The sequence below is a fragment of the Anoplophora glabripennis genome, unplaced genomic scaffold, assembly GCF_000390285.2.
Source record: "Anoplophora glabripennis isolate ALB-LARVAE unplaced genomic scaffold, Agla_2.0 scaffold47, whole genome shotgun sequence".
NCBI lineage: Eukaryota > Metazoa > Arthropoda > Insecta > Coleoptera > Cerambycidae > Anoplophora > Anoplophora glabripennis.
The window spans coordinates 1819738-1841327 of NW_019416342.1; the positions used below are offsets into that span (position 1 = coordinate 1819738).

The 21590-nt window shown below is 33.9% G+C and overlaps 2 protein-coding genes across 4 annotated transcripts; one reads left to right on the forward strand and one right to left on the reverse strand.

Annotated features, from left to right (window-relative positions):
* Window positions 1–3214: 3214 nt before the first annotated feature.
* Window positions 3215–14638, reverse strand: LOC108915834 (protein stoned-B-like). The gene is made up of 16 exons (XM_023454168.1): window positions 14555–14638; window positions 10068–10827; window positions 9671–9992; window positions 9318–9526; window positions 8264–9262; window positions 7604–8079; window positions 6525–7513; window positions 6309–6466; window positions 5584–6045; window positions 5290–5529; window positions 5010–5235; window positions 4524–4638; window positions 4304–4470; window positions 4058–4209; window positions 3792–4002; window positions 3215–3344 (listed from the first exon to the last, which is right to left on the reverse strand). The coding sequence occupies exons 2-16, from the start codon at window positions 10798–10800 to the stop codon at window positions 3215–3217; spliced, it is 5589 nt and encodes a 1862-aa protein (XP_023309936.1). The 5' UTR covers window positions 10801–10827; window positions 14555–14638.
* A 631-nt stretch (window positions 14639–15269) lies between these two features.
* LOC108915837 (zinc finger matrin-type protein CG9776) lies at window positions 15270–20923 on the forward strand. Of its 3 annotated transcripts, none has more exons than XM_018721978.1 (9): window positions 15270–15369; window positions 15578–15692; window positions 15967–16071; window positions 16376–16466; window positions 17750–17934; window positions 18200–18626; window positions 18824–18942; window positions 19131–19927; window positions 20034–20923. In XM_018721978.1, the coding sequence occupies exons 2-9, from the start codon at window positions 15681–15683 to the stop codon at window positions 20851–20853; spliced, it is 2556 nt and encodes an 851-aa protein (XP_018577494.1). In that variant the 5' UTR covers window positions 15270–15369; window positions 15578–15680; the 3' UTR covers window positions 20854–20923. The 3 variants fall into 3 exon arrangements, with proteins under 3 accessions (XP_018577494.1, XP_018577495.1, XP_018577497.1); XM_018721979.1 differs by lacking the exon at window positions 15270–15369 and adding an exon at window positions 15376–15519; XM_018721981.2 differs by lacking the exons at window positions 15270–15369; window positions 15578–15692; window positions 15967–16071; window positions 16376–16466; window positions 17750–17934 and adding an exon at window positions 18040–18130.
* Window positions 20924–21590: the final 667 nt, after the last annotated feature.

The following is a 21590-nucleotide window of genomic DNA, read 5'->3' on the forward strand; positions in this document are numbered from 1 at the left end:
CTAGTCAACAGTTATCTAAATACATAGTATAAAAACGAATTTTTGCTGCAACAACATCAGTATAAACACATTTTACTTATTTATTTGTTAATGTCAACGTTAAAGGAAATATTCAGTCATGGTGACTGTTAGGAAACAAGTACGACAGCGTAAACAAATTGTAATGCAAAAATTCGCTTTACCACTCTCATTACTTTTAATATCATTTATAATTAAATCATATATGTATCCAATATTTATTACTTTATCATTTATTTGGAAAGTTATTGTTAACTAATTTCTTTATTCTTACTTATTTATTATAACACTCTTAAAAAAATAGTTACGTGTGGGGTTACTTCATAAAGTGAAATAAATTTGCTGTTTGTATAATTTACTTAAAAATTAATGGATTTAACAACAAATACACGGTCCGGCTAATAAGTTTCAAGACTGATTTTATTGTGGCCAAGTGCGTGGCGCTATCTATGTGCGATTAACAGAACTACTTAGTGGCAAGTCTTCCGAGCGACCAAACAAAATTTCACCAGAATACGTGTATCTACGTATCTATAACGTTTTGCGTGAAATGTGTTTCCATGACAACTGTCAAACACTCGCTTCACGCAAAACGTTATAACTTCGTAGATACTGATGAAATTTTGTTCGGTCACAGGGAAAGCTTCCCACTACATAGTTCTGTTGACCGCACATAGGTAGCGCCACACAGTTTGCCACAATAAAATCTGTTTTAAAACCTAATAAAATGTACATCAAATAGCAAAATGAATAAATTAGTGAATAGAAAAATTGTTTCGTCCTTATTTATATACAAAAATTATGTACTTGTATTTTTATTGTTGCATGGATGTGTGTAGCACTGACAAATTGTCTTTGCTGTAGAAAAACAGTTTTATCTTCTTGGAAAAAAGATAATTTACACTTAATTATTATCATTTCTATAAGACAGTTGTTACATCTAACACCTTTCTTATTCATTTCTTAACTGGTTACTTTAGTAGAGAAGCATGGGGGTGTCAACAATTTCAAAAATAATTTGTACATAAATATAAAGGGTATTTATCAAGCATGTTATAGGTATAAGATTTCAACTATATTATATGTATTACTTTATCATATTGTCCCGGGTGCTAAGGTTTAAATCTACCCTAAAAGATATACATAAAAGTACATTTAGCAGGTCCAACATCTTTACACCGTGATATTCCTTAATATATTAGATACCTATTTACTAACAGGTTTATCGTCGACATACAGTCACACTAAAAAAAAATATATCATAACTACGTTATGTAACAAATCTAAATTTTTAAATTACTCTAATCGTTATGCTAATCCAACTAAAATGTAGAGGGCCTTGTGGAGAGATATGTAAACATTTACATATAAAATGGAATACGTCTAGTCACCTTTTTCGTCTTGACTTTTGAATATATGACACATGACATATACATAGTAATCGTCCCCAAAATGTTATAATATAATTGGCGCCCACTGAACCTCAATTGATAAAAAAAATGAAAAAAAATAATATTAAATACCAATTATGTAGGTATGTCCAGTTCTAAAATTAATAAATATATTAGTTTTTTTTCTAAAAATTAATACTATATTCTGATATCCTCTTTACACGAAATTTGACCCGATCAACTAGTTTTATTTTTTACTTTTGTGTGACTTAACATAAAAACTATTAAAGGTATAATATATAAATTTTTCCCTCAACTTTTGGTTTTTTATAAAGCTATTCAATTATTCTTGAACATTTTTTTTATCCAATAGGTAAAAGAAATAACCTAAGAATTTGTCTGCCAGTAAGATTTTCAAATTTATTTTAAAAAAATACTACAAAACTGAGCTGGCGCTCTGTGTACCTAACTCTTATCAGAAAAAGTAAAATTGCAATTGAAATAGATTGAATTGAAAGTTTTGACTTGCTAGAACAGTCCAACCACAATCAATGGAAATATATTCATGTAAGTTTTTTATGTCTACAAGGTGTTAACGAAATAAGTACTCAAAATTGGAGCGAATGTAAACCGTGTCGAAATATGATGAAAACCTTAGTAGAGTTTTTGTCAGTGGCGGACCTTAAGGGAAATACAGCCCCTTGAAGGGGAACTCAGGAAACAGTTCTCATTGCATAACTTCAAAACCGTTTAATATTAAATCGCGAAATTTTGAGGTTGTATTACTATTTATATGCTTAATAATCGGCATAATATACAGATCAAAATTTGCTACAGGGGCGTAAGAAAATGCGGAACCATCGCGTAAATTTTACAATTTTTTTTGGAACCAAATTTTTCCAACTCCCGAAAACAAAATAAGAAAAATCATCATATTTTACATAAAAAAGGTACTCTTATTAGATTTTAATAGCATGAGCCGTTTGGTAGTAAAATCCATTTCAATATAATTCATTACGTGTTCAAAAATTCCTGCTGAATGTATCAAATTGTGCCATGAGAAAATTACTATTTTTATTTAATTTTCCTTTTGTCATGGCACAATTTGATACGTTTATTTTGCAGTAGCAATTTTTGAGCAAGTAATGAATTATTGAATTGAATTTTACTAGGAACTAGTATTAATATCTAACAAGTATCTTTTTTATGCAAAATATGAAAAATTTTCATATTTTCGGTTCAGGAAGTAGAAAAAATTGCGTACAAAAAATTTATAAAATTTGACCCATGATCCCGCATTTTCTTAGGCCCCTGTAGCAAATTTTGATTTGTATATTATACCGATTATTAAGCATATAAATAGTAATACAACCCCAAAATTTCGTGATTTAATATTAAACCATTTTGAAGTTATGAAACAAAAACTGTTTCCTGAATTACCCCTTCAAGAGGCTGTATCTCCCTTAGGGGCCGCAACTGACAAAAACTCTACTAGGTTTTCATCACATTTTGACATGTTTTACACACTCTCCAATTTTGAGAATTTATTTCATTAACACCTTGTATATTACTCATTATTATTAACTAAACAACTTCGTGTTCAAGAAAGATATTTGTTGTAAAGCTAATTTTATAGATTTATAAATTATATACAGTCAAGATATACTCGTATAAAGGTAGATTAGACGTATGATACCGCGTATCGAACCAAATACTTATTTAAAAGAAGATTGGCTACACTCTAAAGTATGTCCCTTTTGAGATAGTACTACAATTATCAAAACAATATTCCAAATAATCCATATTTAATCACTATCTGAGCTCGACTCCTCAGCGATAGGTTTCTCTTCGGCGACCGGTTCAGGCGGTTTGCTGATAAAAGTTGCAGCTGCGTATGGATTTGGTGATTCCCCTTCCGTATGTTCAATTCCAACTCTGAATAATTATATAAAATAATTTAATTAATGCCTTTATGTAGATTTTTTACATTATTAAATTAATTCAGAAAATTAACCACAAATGTAAGCCGACCATGTGCATCTTGTGCACGTGCACGGTCAGAAAGCCTCGGACTCGCTACATGCTTGAAGTGCTTCTCTGATTGGTTGACGTTCCACGTGACTTCCACAATCGTGACATAACCGTCAAGAAAATTAAAGGGACATTTAGGGGAGAGATAAGCGGAGACTATCCAACTGTGTTCGATTTGTAAATGTCCGGACATTAAAAAAAGTACTCATATCCTCGATAGGTCAAAAGCAATTGAACGAAAAATTTGAGAGAATCTCTCCGATTCTCCGACTTTCCTTTAGTATTCCTCTGCTTTCGATTTATTTATATCATCGTAGAAGCTAAATTCTTTAACAATAATGACAAACTTACCTATATTCATGTCTAGCTAAATATCTAACGTATTTTTCGGGGGGTTCATCGCTATCCGAATTTTGTAAGCTGACGCTCCTACACGTCGTATGGCTAACTTGCGTAGCAGGCATCGTAAACTCTACATAGCAGTACTCGGCTAATTTCTCAGGCATTTGGTCGTAATTCGTCAGTGCTATACGGCACACCATGTTGTGAGTTGTGTACGCTCCTAAAAGTTACAATTTTTTAGACTTAGAAGTAAAAACGTCAGTCCGCGTACAAACCTTGCCCTTCTTTTGGTAACCGTGGACATCGCCACACTATTGCCCTGTGCTGGTGCTCGTATTTCGCTTGTCCGGATGTTACTTCTATCAGATTCTCTTGTAGAGTGTCTACGGTTCCTAGGATCCGTTCTATACCCTTAATTTTTCCCGTTCTAAAATTTATATTAGAGGTAATATAAAAATGTACAAATAACATATGCAAAAAAATAAAATTCCTCCTTCCTCCTTGATTTTGAAAAAAATTACCTTCTGTGTGCCGACTTCACAGATCCGTATCTGAAATGTTTCTCAACTCTAAACATGTATATCCAACATTCTGGTATCGGGAAGCGAATCATGACGTCTTCGCAGGGTATTTGACCGAGTTTTCTCGACGCAAAACCAGGGACCAGTACATCAGCTCTAAGCTCAACCTAAAACACAAGTACGTTAAATATGAGATTTATACATCAATTTAATAACGTACTTTGTATCCTGTAACACATATTTGAGCTTTAAGTTGGAGAGGAAGTTCCCGGTTTTTCGGGGGCCGCACTCTGAATCTCAGCAGCTCGATGTAACAGGCATCCGGAGGTTTAAACCTAAAAAAGAAATTGTAATCTCGTACAACAAACACAATTTAAGGTCGTTTACATAGAGTAAGAAAATGACATCAAGGCTTTACTTAGAACATTATTAAGAACAACAAATAGGAGTGGCCCCAGAATTGATCTTTGGGGAACTCCTAAAGATTGATGAATTTTATTTGATTGGAAGTTATGATACTGTACAAACTGGTATCATATCCTTTAGAAAATTCGGTATATACATCAATTTAATTCCCCGTATCCAATGCTTCAGCAATAAATTGGGTTTTCTTAACAAGATCTGAGGTAGTAGAATAACCACTCATAAATCGGTGTTGAAACGGACGTATCATTATTGGTAATTTTTGAACATGAAATTCACTTACTTAATAATATGCGTTTCATTATATTCGACCTGTTGGACACAAGAATGAAACTCGACTTCCTCCAACCTGATCCACTCTTCAGTGACCACAGGAATGATGTCATGTCGGCCAACTACCTCCTTGCCTTGTCTCCTCATGTCGTTTATGCCTAATTCAACATCGGGCATTCCAGTCAAGAATCCCAAAAAGAATAATCGAACCCGCGCTATTTGCTTATCCACATGACCTGAAAAACCATCATTTAATCGACTCTAATAACGTGTTTTGTCAAATATTCAACCTTCAGCATCTTGCTCCACGTAGAGTTCATCTACCGCAGTTATCTGAACTTCTTCCATCTTATAATGCAAGGCTCTGTCTCTATGAGCAGTTAACTTGAACAGGGCCTCTTCAATGGAACAAGAAAATTGCTTCAAGTCTTCGTAGTTTAACGACCCCAGTTTCATTAGCTGAGACACCTGAGGTGCATGCTCAACAGGTAAGCCCAATTTCTTCAGGTCACTACCAAATTCTTTAACACCTAAATTAAGAAAACGATGATATAAAAGTGACATGATTTATAATTATTTGGTACCTTGGTAATCCCCTTGAATAGCATAAGCCGCAAACTGGCTAATTTTGTTCGTTATCCTTTCCGCCTTTTTCACTTGACCTGGCCTGACACCAGGCCTCTCCTTGTAGAAGATATACTGTAGCTTTATAGTAAATATTTTACCGAACTGATCGTACTGTTGGGCGCCTATCTCAGAAACGGAGTAACAAGGTTGTAATGGTAACTCTTGAAACGGGTCTTTATCATCCTTTTGGTTGAACAATTGCAGAAGAACACAGTCGGTTTGGTGTACAAGCTTGACGAATATCTTTTTCCAGAATCGCTGACCGGTGATTTTCTTTTTGTTTGGTTGCCTCAGGTGCATTTCCCATCCTTCCTCTGCGAAATCGACTCTTGGAAATGGTTCAAGAGGCTGAGAAACGTCATCGTCGAATAAAGGTGTTGGGGGCGTTTCTTGAGAGTCTGTTCTTTTTATTTCCCCGACTGAACAGATTCAAATTATCATTTTTTTGCTGTGGTGTTTTACAAAAATCAGATAGCTACATATATTAATATTTGGAACGGAACTGTAGATACTGTAAAGGAAATCTATTGGTCTATGATGATGTACGATGTACACCAAACATAAATGAATTTCTACAAGTGGTTCAAAGGTTATAGGCAAAACCATACCACTACATACCTTCAGTTTATATACATATGTACAAATTAGAACCATAAAATATATGAGTATCAAATTAACTTACCAGGAATTTGATCTTCTACCGCATCTGTTACAGAAGTGTCATTTTGCTGATCGAATGGGTTGAATCTGGGAGAAGTGTCTGTAAAAGCTGTCGACACTGGAGCTGGTGGAGGAGCTATTGTAGGAAGTGCCCCACCAAATTCCTCGTTTCCTTTCGGTCTAAAAAAAAGAAATGTATATCCATATATGTTCTTTCAAATTTTTATAGTCATATTACCGAATGAAAACTGAAAAGTCCTTATCCTCATCAGATTCCTGCGATGCCGCCTTACTTATACGATTGGGAGTGCTTTGCGGCACGCAAGGAGGTTCCTCTAATGCAAGGAACGCATCGAAATTATCATCAGTTCCAAAACCTAACGACACTTCATTATTATTTGATGATTCGTTGCCCCAAGCATTGTTAATTTGTGAGGAAATAGTTTTATTTTCCTCGATCTTAACCGAATCAAATTTCTCAGCGAAAGCATCAAAATCGTCGTTGAAAGGCATTGTTGTGGAATCGGAAATAACGAGAATGTCCTCAGTTTGCGGTGCGCTAGTCACAATTTCATCTAAAATACCACCTGTATGACTAAGATTTGTGCTTGTGTTATCTTCGAAGACTTCATTGTGACTCTGAGGGCTTATTTGTTGATTAAAATCGTCCGTAGCTGCGAAAGGATTAAATGTAACACTCGACACGGATCCTTTACTCTGGCTGTCACTAGTGTCCATTTGAAAATCATTCGGTTCAGGTGAAAGGAAACTGTCTTTTACCACTTCACTGACTGGATTCACGGGGGAAATTTCAGTTATTAAGTCCTCTTTGAGAGGTGTTTCTTCACTTTTTTCTTGAATGTTTTCTTGTGGTTCATCCTGAATAGCTAACTCAGGTTCAACCATATCGAAAAGAAGATCAGTCTTCATTGTTTCCGGTTTAGGGGGTGCTGTGTTATACAAGTTAAGAATGTCAGCTTTGGAAACGGATACTTTTTGCGGCTGTGTCGTTTCAACGTCAAACATATTGGGTATTTCGTCTAATTCACTTGCTTTATTCCCTGAGGGTTTTGGTTGCTGCTGCTGTGCTTGCATTTGTGTATTTGACAAAATACCCGGAAGCTCAGGTGGAGGTGGTTTCTGCGGTGGTGCAGGTTTCGGAGGCCTAACAGGCGGAGACGGTCTAGCAGGTTTAACTTGTTGGACAGTCGGAATAACAGCAGGGTTCTGATTGATGTCACAATTTAATTCTTGGTCCATTTTCATAAAATCTTCCGACTTATTACTTTCATTGACCTCGTTCGTCCTATCACTAACATCAAGTAGATCTCCGAAAGTAGTGTCTGGCGTAGGACTAGGGGAATGCAAATCCCGCATAGAAACAGGACTGGGAGTCCTTGTTGGCGGTATTTTGTCCAGTAAACTGGAACTAGTTGCATCCATTGCACCCATGACTGACATTAACAAATCCTGGGTCTCTTTGGATGGTGGTACCCTAGGAGGTGGTGGCCTTGGTGGTCCATTGCCAATAGTTGTTTGAGAGCACTTTAAATTCAAATCCACTGGTTTCTGAGGGGGAGCCACTTGATCAGAGTTCACTAAAACGTTAAAAGTAGAAGTAGAACTTTTACTCGGTATCAGTACTTCATCAGTAGTGAAAAAATCTTGCTCGTTGTTGCTGTTCACGTACGTATTACTTGAAACTGCATTAAACTCATTTCCTTGTTGCGACACTGACTCGAAAGGTTCAAACGCGAAAGGGTTGGTAGTGTTAGAAGATGAAGCAAAAGTATCTGAAGACAAGAATGGATTGTCACTAAATGCACTCGCGTTTTGTTCAACATCATCATCCAAAAGAAAAGGATTAGATGTGGAAGGGGGGGAGTGATAAACCTCCTCGTTAAAAAGAAACGGATTGGCCGCCATAGTGATTCAATTAAATGAATTCTGATTCAAGCAGTTTGAGTTCTGTTTTGCCAGGTTGAATATTATTAGCGATGCTTGTATCAAACGGATCAAAATCTTCCTGGTCATCAATTGTTGATAATCCAAAGCAACCTCCAGGAGATAAGGGCTGCTGGTTTATTATGTCATGATGATCTTCTAGTAGATCTTCCACGGGTTTGTCTAAATTTAAATTTGTTTCCCGGTTGATCAACTCCGTTTCCAATAATTTCAATTCTGTCTTTCCAGGCAATATATTAGTAGCAATAGTAGACGTATCGAAAGGATCGCAATACGATAATTCTTCTAGCCTTATGTTACCTCCCGGTGTTAATACTTTGACGGATATGTTGTCATCGATTGCTAATAAATCGACTGCTCGTTCTACTTTTTTGCTGGGTAATTTTATGTTCGTTATATCTTTAATTATTCCCACTACTTTGTCCCTTTCAGCTTTTTTCTCATCCCTAGGATCAAAATCGTTATCAACCAAACTTAATTGTTTTTCAACATTCGGATCGAACAGTTCGGTTTCGATGACCCTCAGTTCAGCTCTTCCTGGTGCAATATTTGAAGCGAACGAAGTGTCAAACGGATCGGTTAGATCTTCCTCAACTGGTACTTCCGGTACGGAATTTTTACGCACGTAAAATGGGGTCAATGGCTTTATAATTTTTCCTCCTTCGCCGGCCCCCAAGAGATTAGACTGCTTTGGTGGCGTCAAATCAAATGAAACGGTTTTCGCACTGGATATATTCAAGACATCCGGTCGCGACACAGTTCGTTCCCTCGGCTTTTCGTCTGCTCGAGGATCGAAGTCATCGTCACTTAAACCATTATTTGCAATTTCTTGATCCAATCCAATTATATCCGCATCTTTTACTGTGTCTACGATCGATGAGTCAAAAAGGTCCGTGACACAAAATCCCTGGTTAATCTTGGACTCAATGGGCTGGTTTATTATCGATAAATCTGTATTGCTTCCACCTAGAAGATCCCTATGAATAGGCTTGATCAAATTCAATTCAGCTTCTGAAAAAATGTGTATTATAACATATGCACTTAGTAAATATAACAATTGTCATACCTGGCACTCGCTGTCCTTTGATTAAATTTGTATGTTTAGAACTATCCAGTATCTGTCCATTAAAAAAGTCAGTACTGTCTTCTTGAAATTTAAATTCGATATCTTCATTTAGTATTTCCTTTTCGATAATTTTCAATTCTACTCGCCCTGGCAAAATATTTTCCGCGAAGGAAGTGTCAAATGGATCGACTTCTACAGCAACCTTTTCACTAAAACAAAAAATCCAATTAGCTTCTGTAATGTCAATAAGACGAAGATTTTTCAACTTTATTTTCAACGCCTTACCTAACTGTTAAGAGAAATTAGAAAATCTTAATAAAATAAGATCGCAAGTTAAATAAATATTCACTTACTTATCTCCAAAGGCATTCCATTCAATACCGTCTATAGGCCCAGAAGAATTAGTTGGCAACGATTCAAGGACTTTAGCAGATTTAGAGAGACTTTCTGCTGCCAATGTCTCAAATTCAATATCATCCGGGTCTTCGGATTCCTTAGCAATTACATCAAATTCATCTATTATATTTCTACTTTGATCGACCTTCCCCTGAAAATTGACATTACTTGCAACATTTGGAATGTGAACTGGAAGAGGTGCATTTAAATTGATTGGCTCTTTTGATAGAGGAATTGAATCATCGTCCAGTAGAGTCCTTGGAGCTTCTTCTGAAGGTGCTGAAAAATAGATATAAAAAACATGTAGCTACGTTTCTTTACCTAACAACTATCTTGTTTAAAAATAATATTTACCAATATCTGTGGGCAGATTGGAATTATCTTCAAAACTCCCCAAAAGCAAATCTGTTTGTTTCAGAATCTGTCGTCTGCTGATAGGTCTCTTGGTCGCACAAGTTGGTAATTGTACACGACCTGTTAAAACTTCAACAGCGGCACCGATCGGCACTAACTTTTTACCTTTGCGTTGAACCTCAGGTCCTAAAATCGCTCTTTCAGCAATAGACGTATCAAAAGGATCATCTCCATCTAACTTATCTGTAGGAGATTCGGGGATATAAGCAAGTTTAACTTCTCCAGCTGCAATAGCATCTATGTAAGCTGTATCGAAGATATTATCATCGTCTTCCTCAGATTCGGATTCTGAAACTTCGACAATTCCAAGATTTGCTGGTGTTTCTTTCTGGTTAACCTCCTCTTTTTTTATTTGCTGGTTTTCCGCTTCTACTTGCTTCTGTTTTTCTGCCTTTCGCTGGACTTCACTCTCTGTTGGCTTGCGTTGGAAGAATGATGTACTCTTTATACGGTCTAAATCGCCTTGGGTTTTCTTTAAGATATCATCTACTTCGGAAGTAAGAGCAATGAATTTTTTCCACTCTTCGTTTTTCTCCGAGGAGTCTGCACTTGTCGCTGCTTGGTGCTCTTTGCGATACTCTTCGAGTTCTTCAGGTTTAAATAGTTCTTCTTCCTTATGTTTAGATTTTTTACCTTTTTTCTTCTTTTTTAAGCCTTTGGTTATTTTGTGCATTATCTAATACAAGTTTCATTGAGATCCCTATAAACAAAATACCTATAGCAATTTCTGAATAATTTAGTTTTAAAATTTACTGTCACGTTTCTTTCATATTACCATTCGGAAATTGACTTTACACCCATATACAACCAAGAGACATTTCTTCGTGATTTAATGTTCTATTCAAAACATAAAATCACTAGGTAATTCTATTAAAAAAGAAAGATGATTGTAAAATATCAATTATTTGTACCAATCAAACTGCCAAAGTTTTGTTGAGATCCTTACAAAGAAATATTTGCTGAATTATTGAAAAAAAATCCAAATTCTAAGCAAACTAACACTGTGACTATGTAATTCAAAGGAAACTTGCAATAAATTTATATTACAACTCATTTCTATAAATCTAGTCATCTTTAGTTTAACATCCATAAAGATGCAATATATTCAGGCACGTAACCGAAACATTTGAGATTGGATGGGGATCGGTCATAATTTTTTAGATGGACCGCAGTATAGATCCAGTAGGCATTTCTTTGAATGAGATGATGATGTTTTCACAAATTTGAAGGTTATTCACACGAATTTATGGAACAGATAGTTCTTAAATCAATGCTGATAGCTTAATTATCAGAAAAAAATTCAGTTAATATAAATAACTCTTGGATATTAACTTTACTATTCCAGTGCTGCAGTCAGAGAAAAGTTTTTGTAGACATTGGAAATACTGAATACCATGAAAACTTGGCCGATTATAATTGGTATATAATAGAGTCTACTTATCAGTTATTATAACAATTATACGCAAGGCCCAACATTTTCATAGTTTAGGGCATATACTCTATTATTTAACAATTATAATCAGCGGTAGCAGTAACTGACTATTTTCATCACTTCAGGTATTTTTAGTGCTTCCTGCTTCTTTAAACTGAAATAGAAACTAAATAAACTAGGTTTTAAATGATAACGTAGTCAGATTTATAAAAAAAAATCCCTTACACTATTTTCCGAAAATCTTAGTTGGTCATGGATCATCATCGTAAGTGATAAAAGACACTACATACATATATAGAAAAAAATTGCTAAAATAATGTAGTAGTGGAGAAAGCAGCAACCCTTTGTGTCACTGGTTATTATCATCAATAAACAATTATTTGCGTAGGTGTTGTGCATATTATAATTTGGGATTAAGTAATTTTTGCCAAAATACATAACTGTTTTCATCGGGAAAGAGAATGTAGTATTCTCGATTCAAGATAATGCTTTATTTTTTATTTTTATTCGGAAATTATGTATCTTCTTACATCAAAATATAAATATCTGATTTTTTATCTTGTAACGCAAAATTTTGAGAATATTTTTCTAAAGGACATCAATATATGTATAGTGCGCTACTTATCTATATCATTTGTTTGCCTTTGGGATAAAGATCTTTATTTGTTATAAAATTAATATTCCCTTTAACATTTATATGAATATTTGCGAAATATGTTACAACCAATTGTACTTATTGTATTATTAGTATATCCTGATAAGAGAAATGGGGAATATTTTAGTATTTAATAAGAATAGTCCATTTTTTCATCTCCTACCTTGAACATTTGGGATCCAAATCACTAATTGTTCATTATATCATTACATTTCGGTTATTTTTTACACATACAAATTTCACTAGGACTTTACACATTCCCGTTAACTAAGGATATAAAATTTGACTTTACTCCGGGTGGATCGCGATGGCTGCCATCGCGACGTCGAGTGCGACGTCACGAACAGCGCCGAGACGCTATTGATTTTGTTTTTCGGGCACTGGTTGTCCACCTACATTACATTATCTATCGATGCACTTCACTACGAAGCGTGATTTATGTAATAAACAATAATGTGCGATCACTGATGATTCGTACATTTATAGTGATAATTGTTGAAATAAAAATATACCTATTATTATTTTGTCTGGGCTCACCACTGAATGGTTTTGTTATTTTTAATATGTTTATATCTTTTTCTTGAGAATTATCCCTCAGATTCTATATGAAAAGATATTATATCCACTAATAGTTACTGATGCATCTATAAAGTTTTAAACAAGACCAATTTAGAACTTCCAAAACGCATTTTATATATACAGGGTGCTTCAAAACTATATTGCATCCTCTCATGAAAATAAGATGAAAATTTTAGTAAACATGGGTCCGCCAATGCTTCCTTATAAAGATATAGGACGTTAAATATAAAAAAAATTGTTACTCGAAACTAAATTAGAATTAATTATTGAAACTAAACTTGTAAAAAATCTTCTAAATATGCACTATTGGCTTGTCCTGTTGCTATTTACAGCCGCTGGTTTAGTAATTTAAATTTCCCGGACATGTAACGCTGCTCCATATTTTTAGTGACGATATCTCGAAAACGAACAACGATACGATAATTGCTTAAGGCATGTTTTAGTAATAAATTAGTAGAGTATTTAAACAATCGTAATAGATTCTATTAACTACAGCGGCGTGCTACTTTTTCTCTACTTAAATAACAGTATACTCCCCTATTTCTACACCACTGACAAAAAAGACTTGACTAAAAAATTTGGTATACGTATTTGTACATACTTAATAGGCCAGAAAGAGTAAATTAAGAATTTTATACAAGGTGAGTGTACTTCCCTTGCGCTTGAAATACAGAGTACTGAAGTTTTTTGTTTAAAAAATGGTTTTTCTCTAAATATCCCTTGAATAAATGAAGATATTAAAAATGCGGAGGTGTATCGAGAAGGCACAAGGACATCAATTAGAACAATTTTATAAAATCATAATATGAGTAAGATTTAATTTTTTATACAGAGTGTCCAGAAGCGAATGGACCGTACTTCGAGGTCGACTTCCTTAGGTAATAAACCGATTTTGATCAAGTTACGCACAGTTTTGTTTTCTTAAAAAATATCAGAAAAGGTAAGAGATCCGAGATTTTGACAAGAGTACAAAGAGCAACTGAATCAGTGATTCAGAAAAAGTAGAAGAGAAATACAATTATATTTTATGCCTCTGGATTGACGTAGAGTTCTAAAATTTACCCTAGTAGTTAATCTTTTCATAAGAATACTGTGGTCCAAGTTCCAAGTTTCGAATACATCTTGTTTATTTTTAAAGATACATAATGTAAGAATGTGATTTGGAACCGCTACATTGATCACCCTGTATATCGAAAAATTGATTATATCCCAGTAATTTTATTATTAATTTAAAAAAAGTAAAGTTTAAAGAGTCTAGAATACTGACGACTACAGTAAAAAAATTGAAATTCATATTTCTCTGAAATGATACATTTTAGCGATTTTTTCTCTATACACAGATAAAATATACATTTGCTTCTATTTTCTTTACGCTTTTTGTAACAACAATTAGAAGGTGTCTATAAAGTCCATACCTATGTACATGAATATCAACAGTATCAACAACGCAAATTAAATTATACAATTTAAAATGAATTTAAAATCCTGATATTTTAATAACTAACTAGAGCGTCCTAATTAAATTTCAAATATCCATATAGTCCAGCATAAATATTTTTATGTTAGATATAATATACCATTCACTTCAACATGAAAGTATAGGTATTTTTTGTAGATGAGTAAATTGGCGAGATATCATTATTTTATTAATAATTTGTTAACATTTCATTTTAATAAAAGCAAACATTAAAAAAAATGTATATACCTATAAACAATAAAAAGCAAGACACATCTTGCGGAAATTTAAAGGTGATGACTTACTTTATATGTCCCATAACGAAAAATTCCATAAATGATGGTATATTTAACTGTATATTTTGAGATATAAATCAAAACCACTAAAATTCTTTTGAAAGGGGTAATGGCGTTACTGGGTAAGACTAAATTATCGATTACGAGAGAAAGGCGCAGGTCTCGGTTTTTGAACATTTGAGCAAAAAGGTTATAAACAGAAATTTTATAACTCCAAATCTAGAAATTAATTAATTTAATTAATTAGATAGTTTAAGAAGACCCCGTGCCTATAGGTAGTGCGCCTATAAAAAATAAAATGTATTTATACAGGGTACCTATAAACTATAAATGATATGAAATTTGAAAACCGATATATTAAAATGAAAATAACTAAATTTTATTGCAGCTCTAGAGTAAATCTGTAAAACCTGTTACTTACCACTGTATTCTCCATTGTATACATAGGAGTTATAAATAAGTATAATTTAATATATTTCATTTTAAAATGAGAGATAATTGTACTGATGCATCTATACCACTATTCTATTTCATGTGAATTTTCCTGTGTAACAATTTTAATTAAAAATGCATAGTTCCCTAAATTTTCTGTTTTAGAACTTTTACAAACAAATTATTGGAAATCGGTATACGCATTAGTCATTATAACCAATCGAATGTTCCTTCTATTTAGGGAAAAAGATTGTTAATAGTGGCAAGATGGCAAGCCTGTTTTAGTAAATAAATGGTGGAGGAGGTGTATGTGTGTGATGCTTTCCGTTTTATAAAAAAAAGTGATTTTATTACAAGATTTATTTAATATTAGAATAAAAAGTGGGGAAAACGTGAGTTATTAATTGTGTATAATTTTGGAATAACAATACTCCGTCTTAACGATATTAACAACTATCTTATTTTTACTGTAATTTTGACATTAGCGTCTCTCCTTATGGCGCTTTGTTCAAATTTCATTAAATAATTTATTTAATACTTAGGTACGATACGTGTTATTAATAGTTTTATATATATTTTATTATTCTTGTTATATTTCAGTGGTTATTGAAAAGTAATCTTGTGTCTACAAAATAATGCACATAAGATTCTAAAACAGTCAGGATCAAGATTTTTTGCAATACATTGGTGTTAATGTTGTAATATGTATAACAACGTAAGTATTACATTTAACTAATATTATCAAGACAAATAATTCAGCTTTCATAAATTAACAAAAATAATCAGTAAAAAAAATTGCGGTTTGACGAAATATGTCATATACAAATAATTTGTATATTAATGAGGCCAAACATTTACCAATATTTGCAAAGATAATTTTTTTAGCCCCTTACACTTTTTATGGATTGATTTGTTAAAAAATTAAATATAAAAAAACTGTATAAAAAATATATTGTCTAGCTAATGATTGTGCATGTTTCTTGCTTCAGTCTACACACTATCCTACTGGGTACCAAAGTGCTTATCCACAGTATCAGCAGAATTATGGCAGTTCTTATGGATATACAGGTTATGGAACCCAATACACAGCTCAGGTAAATTTTTGTATTATGTGTATAAAATTTTTATTACATATGAAAAACTAGGTATATATAAGATTAACGAAGGGGGCAAACATTTTATCCACATTTTTAACGTATGACATGTCGAGTTTAAAAGAAATATGAAATGAAACTTAGATTTTCTGTATCTAACTGTAATACATGTAAATATCCGAAAAACGGACAAAAACCTAAGGTGGAGCATCATAATACATATAAGAGGAATATAAAAATAGAAATCATATCCAGAATATTCAAAATTGAGTTGTTTTCGACATTCATTTTAAATTTTTTATAGAATCCACAGCCAGCACCACCTGGAGAAAATTTTTCTTCAGATAATTGGAGTTCATCGCAAGCTGGTAGTTATGGAACTTCACAGAATGATGGTGAGTACAGGCAGTAATGCATGTTGGTAAACAATGTAACGCAATGAATAAAATTTAAAAACAAATTATTACTATTCTTCGTAAAGCAAGGTCAGAAATTAATTTTTGTTTTAATTTCAGGAACAATTTGTCTGGTCAGTAATAGAAATTATAGAACAGTACTTCTTAAAGGCTAACGGCAAAAGGTTTTCCTGACAATTTTATATTATACAGGCTAGCAGACGTTAAAACTAGTACATAATTAAATTATTATTGTTCACAAGAATTGTTTCAGTTTAAATAGAAGAAATTATTTTATTTAAATTAAAAAGTATAGAATAAGTTATACCATCTATTGTATGTTTTCTAAACAAGAACCCACTTTTTAAATGTCAAATAAATCTATTGGTTGCTTTAATTCAGAACTACATCCCGTGTATTTCCTTTTTCATCTAATCATTCATTTATAGTGCGTGCTTATTAAAATATTTCTTTTTGTCAATTATTATGTTTTAAAAAAAATCACATTTAAATGCATTGAAAACATAAATAGAATATTTATTTAAATTGGGAATTAACATACTTGTAAGTTTTTTTAAATACAATGGAAAACCACTTTTAACTATTTTTAGATCTTTTTCAATTGTCATTTTTTATACAATTAGATTTTAAGTTTGTTATGTGCTCGAGACATATTGAAATACACAGAAAAAGCTTTGCTGCTATGGTTAAAAATCCGTCTTCAGACTTTGGACACTCAATTGTTACGAATCTGTATATATTTTATATTTCAGCAGTGTTATAAACTTCTGTTCCATCAAAATAAGGATATCTGTATTTATAGATATTCTAATCTTCAGTTCTTTTTTGTGAATTAATCAAAAAAATAAGTTAATTTCGTCAAACCTACATGGCCATCGGTCACTATAATTGTAAGATTTTTGAGCTGAAAGCTGCATTGCCAATATCTTTGTTAAGCTTTTCGACTATTTTTTCTGCAACCCTTTTAGATGGAAGAAAAGTTCACGCGAAGATATGAACATGTTGCTCAAAGCTCTAAATCTTTCATGTGCCATTTCGACGTGCATAAGTACTTTTTGAAGTTACATGTTATAATATGCAGCATTGAATCACAAATTAATATAATTTTTTCGTAGGAGGATCTTAACACCAATAATATCTATTGGAGTGGTAAAAATCAGTAACATCAAGGGCAGTTAAAATGATTATACAGAATTATTTGTATTTGTATATATTCTTGGAGTTTGCTTTTGCTATATTCACTAATAATATGTTTATTGTAGCTGTGGCACAAGAAATGCAACAACAAAAGGCGCAGCTTGTTAAACAGCGTGAAGATTACGTAAAAAAAGTGACAGTTTTGCGACACGAACTGGAGCAACTTCGTTTACAAAAGCAGGAACTTGTAGCAGATGGCTCTACGGATCGTGATTTGGCAAACATTTTGAGGGAAAACGATAAATTACAGGTAAATGTCTCGGTGCACTTTTCTTAAAAGCGACAAATGAAAATAGGGTAAGTTTGAATATTCCAGTTGGTAGCATTGTTTTGTTTCGCAGTTTTGGCTTGAAAGTCCAGCATAGCATCAGGTCCGATATTTCCATGAAATTTTCATATATTTTCCATTGTAATATTAATTTAAAGCAGAGGAAGGGGAGGTGCCAGTATGTATTGAGTACATTCGTATAATATATACAAGCGGATCAAATTTTTAAATCCATATTTCTTTTCAGGATGAAATTCAGGGTAAAATGAAAGCTATCCACAATGTGATAGAGATGTTGTCCAGTATTATAAAAGATGGATGTACCCTGTCTGACCTAGAAGCGTCTCTAGGAAGCCACAATATTCCTAATTCACCAGCGACCCAATCAAACTTTCAAGATGCGGAGGACAAAACAAAATGTCAATCTCCCGAGTCAAATAAGTCGGCAATAGAAAAATATTGCTATGTACATTACGATACAGGCTTACACTGGTGTTGGTTATGCGACGAATTTCCGGAAACGGCAAAGGATTTCCTTTTGCACCTTCAAGACAAGAAACACCGGACAATGGCTAAGGAGAACGATGTGGACAATACACCATGGCACAAATTGCCACTTGAGCCCATTTTACCATCGGATGAAAATGCGCCAAAGAAAAGAATTCCTATTAAAGGTAAGTTTGCGGCATACACTGGTCATATTAGCGTGATTGTATTGTTTCATAATAATTGTAAATAGATAAATTGATAAATAGTAGTAATTTTATGTATCAGAATTTTAACAAACTTAGCTACTCCAATTAAAGATAAAAAAAAATGTCATCCGTCTCTGAAATTTCACATATTTTTATTATGTAATCTCCATTTATAGGTTTGCAGTTTTTTATATCTGCCCCATCTTGGTACTGTAAATTGTGCGATGTATGGATTGGGGATTTACACTGTGCGTCGCACCATTTAAAATCTAAAACACACTATCAGAATTACGAGGTAAGTGACATTTGCATTTTTGTGTAAAGTTGCGTATATCCGATATGCAAAATTGTCTGGTAACAATTTGTAGGGGCACTAATAATTAATTTACGCCACACCCTACGGAAACCCGACAGTTTTGTTATATTTTTTAAATCAATTCGCTTTTCATTTTGATGTCAATACTGGTTCGTTCTGTATTTCAGAATTTTGTTGTGCAAAATCCACACTGGGAAATGGAGTGGCTAAAAGACAGAGAAAGAGCGATGGCTAGGAACGGCGTTCAAGACTCATCGGACTCGGATAGCAATAAGAAAAAGAAGAAGCATAAGGAGAAACGTCTCAGCGACTTATTTGCAATTAAAGAAAAGAAAAAAAAGAAACGCTCCAAGAAGCGTAAGAAACAAGTAACAGACTCCAGCAGTAGTTCCAGTTCATCTGACAGTAGTTCCGACGACGATGAGAAAGCCGACAGATCTAGGAGCATAAGGGTAGCCATGCGTAACATGAAACAGGTACAGTCGATAATGGATGAAGATTTGTCGAGTAAATGGAACGTATTGGAGCGACTAGTGGAAGAGCACAAGAAGAAGGAGGAGAAAAAAGAAAAGGAGAAAATTAAAGAGCTCGAGGACCCACTCATTAATCAGTGGATGACAGTGTCTCAACCCCAAGAAAAAGACAAACGCCTTTTAGAAGATTTGAAGGATCGAATGAAACAGAAACAAGAGTTGGAAAAAGCTAAACAAATCGAGTTAGAGAAGAAAAAGAGAGAGAAAGAAAGGGAAGAGAAAGAAATATTGGAAAGGCAAGAAAGGGCAGCAAGAGAGGCCGAGGAAGAAACAGAGAGGGAAAGGAAAAGGAAGGAACAGGAGGAACTTGAACGTATCAGGAATAAAGATAGGAATCAAGTTAGATTTAAAACAAATTATAGGAAAAGGCGCACACCTTCGAGAAGCGATGAAGAGGAGAGTCCACATCACGAGAAATATAAACGTGAGAGGTAAAGTTTCTATGTATTCATTAACTTTCTCATACAATTTAAAGTTCTACTACACTTTTTATTTATTATATTTACTGTTATAATTCTAATAATTATAATTTTTCAGATATAGAAACGAAAGATCTCATGAACATGAAAGTAGGTTGGAGAGATCGCACGAACGTGAAAACCGAACCGAAAGATCCTATGAACGTGAAAATAGATCGGAGAGGTCTCACGAACATGAAAGTAGGTCAGAAAGGCCTCGCGAACGCTCAAAGAGTAGAACTAGATCGCCACCAGAAAGAAGATCCGAAGACAGCACAAACAAGAAGAAACCACCGGGTCCTCCAAGTTATAAAAAGCTTCCGTTTATAGGAAGGATGCCGTTATTTAAAAACAAAAAGATGGAAGAAAAGGAGGAGAAAAAAGAAATACAGAAGGAGAGTTATGAGGTGCCAAGGCGTACCAGATTCCAACCAGGGAATCTCGCAAGAGCTTTCATCCCAAAGCCGGACGTGGTTTGCTTTCCCAAATTATCTAGCATTCCTCCTCTGACTATCCCGCCACCTCCGACCGTATCAGAGCCTGTTGTAATGGTACCAGAACCTCCTAAAATAAGCAAAGAAAGCCTACCTAAAGCACCTCCCCCGCCTAAAATCGCCAAAAAGGAAGTGGAACACAGTAAAGCGGAAGCTGTGAACTTAAGCGATGACGAAATGCTGTATGCTGAAACCGGAAATGGGATGAATCCCAGCATGATGGGTCACTATTACACGGACTATAATAACAGTATGATGTATTCGCATAACTACGAATACCCACAAAATGAGAGTTCCGTACCGCATTCTCATACCATGCCTTTGCAGCCACCCCCATTACCTCCCGATGATGACTTGGCCCTTTTAGGAATTTGTGCCGATGACATGGCTGCCCAATCTTTTTGAATATTTTTTTTTTGTTTTCATTTACATTTGTATATGTTTATACAAAATAAGAATATTGTAATGCATTAAAAATAACCATATTGTTTCTTTAGGATTATTAAACTTTCAATTTGAAATTGTTTATATTAATTTGATGAATAACGTATATAACCACATAATTTTTCAGATATTTGGAAAAATTAATTTAAGGTCTGTTGGAGCATAATTTTTTGGTATCTGTTACCATTCTATGCATTTCACTCTGCAAAGTGGCTTACAAATAAAAATAAGTCTAACACCCTGTATATTTATACAAGTAAATAAGCAAGTGTTTGAAAGACAGTTTACTTAAACGGGGGGATAGAAATGTCTAAGCAACAAATTTTTCAAAAAGGAAAATTTTACAAATGCCTAATAAAAATAAGTATAGTCTTTACGATATCAATTGAAGAACCAAGATATTAACAGTATGTACCAGGTTTGATTGCTGATACAGCAACTCAACATTGAACTTGTTCCCATATTTATTTAACCATACCCATATACAGGTTTGGTCGAACTAAACGTGGAAGTGGTAGAAATGTATTGAAGAGTGCAAGACTTGAAGAATGCAAGTGTGGGCAAACGAAATACAAACACAGCTGCATTGGGCCACTGGGCAGTAAATCTCGGCTGTTGACAAATTGCCCAGCAGTGCAGTGCAGCAATGCGGAATTTGGTGTGATTCAGATAATTTTAGTTTATTATAGGTATCTTCT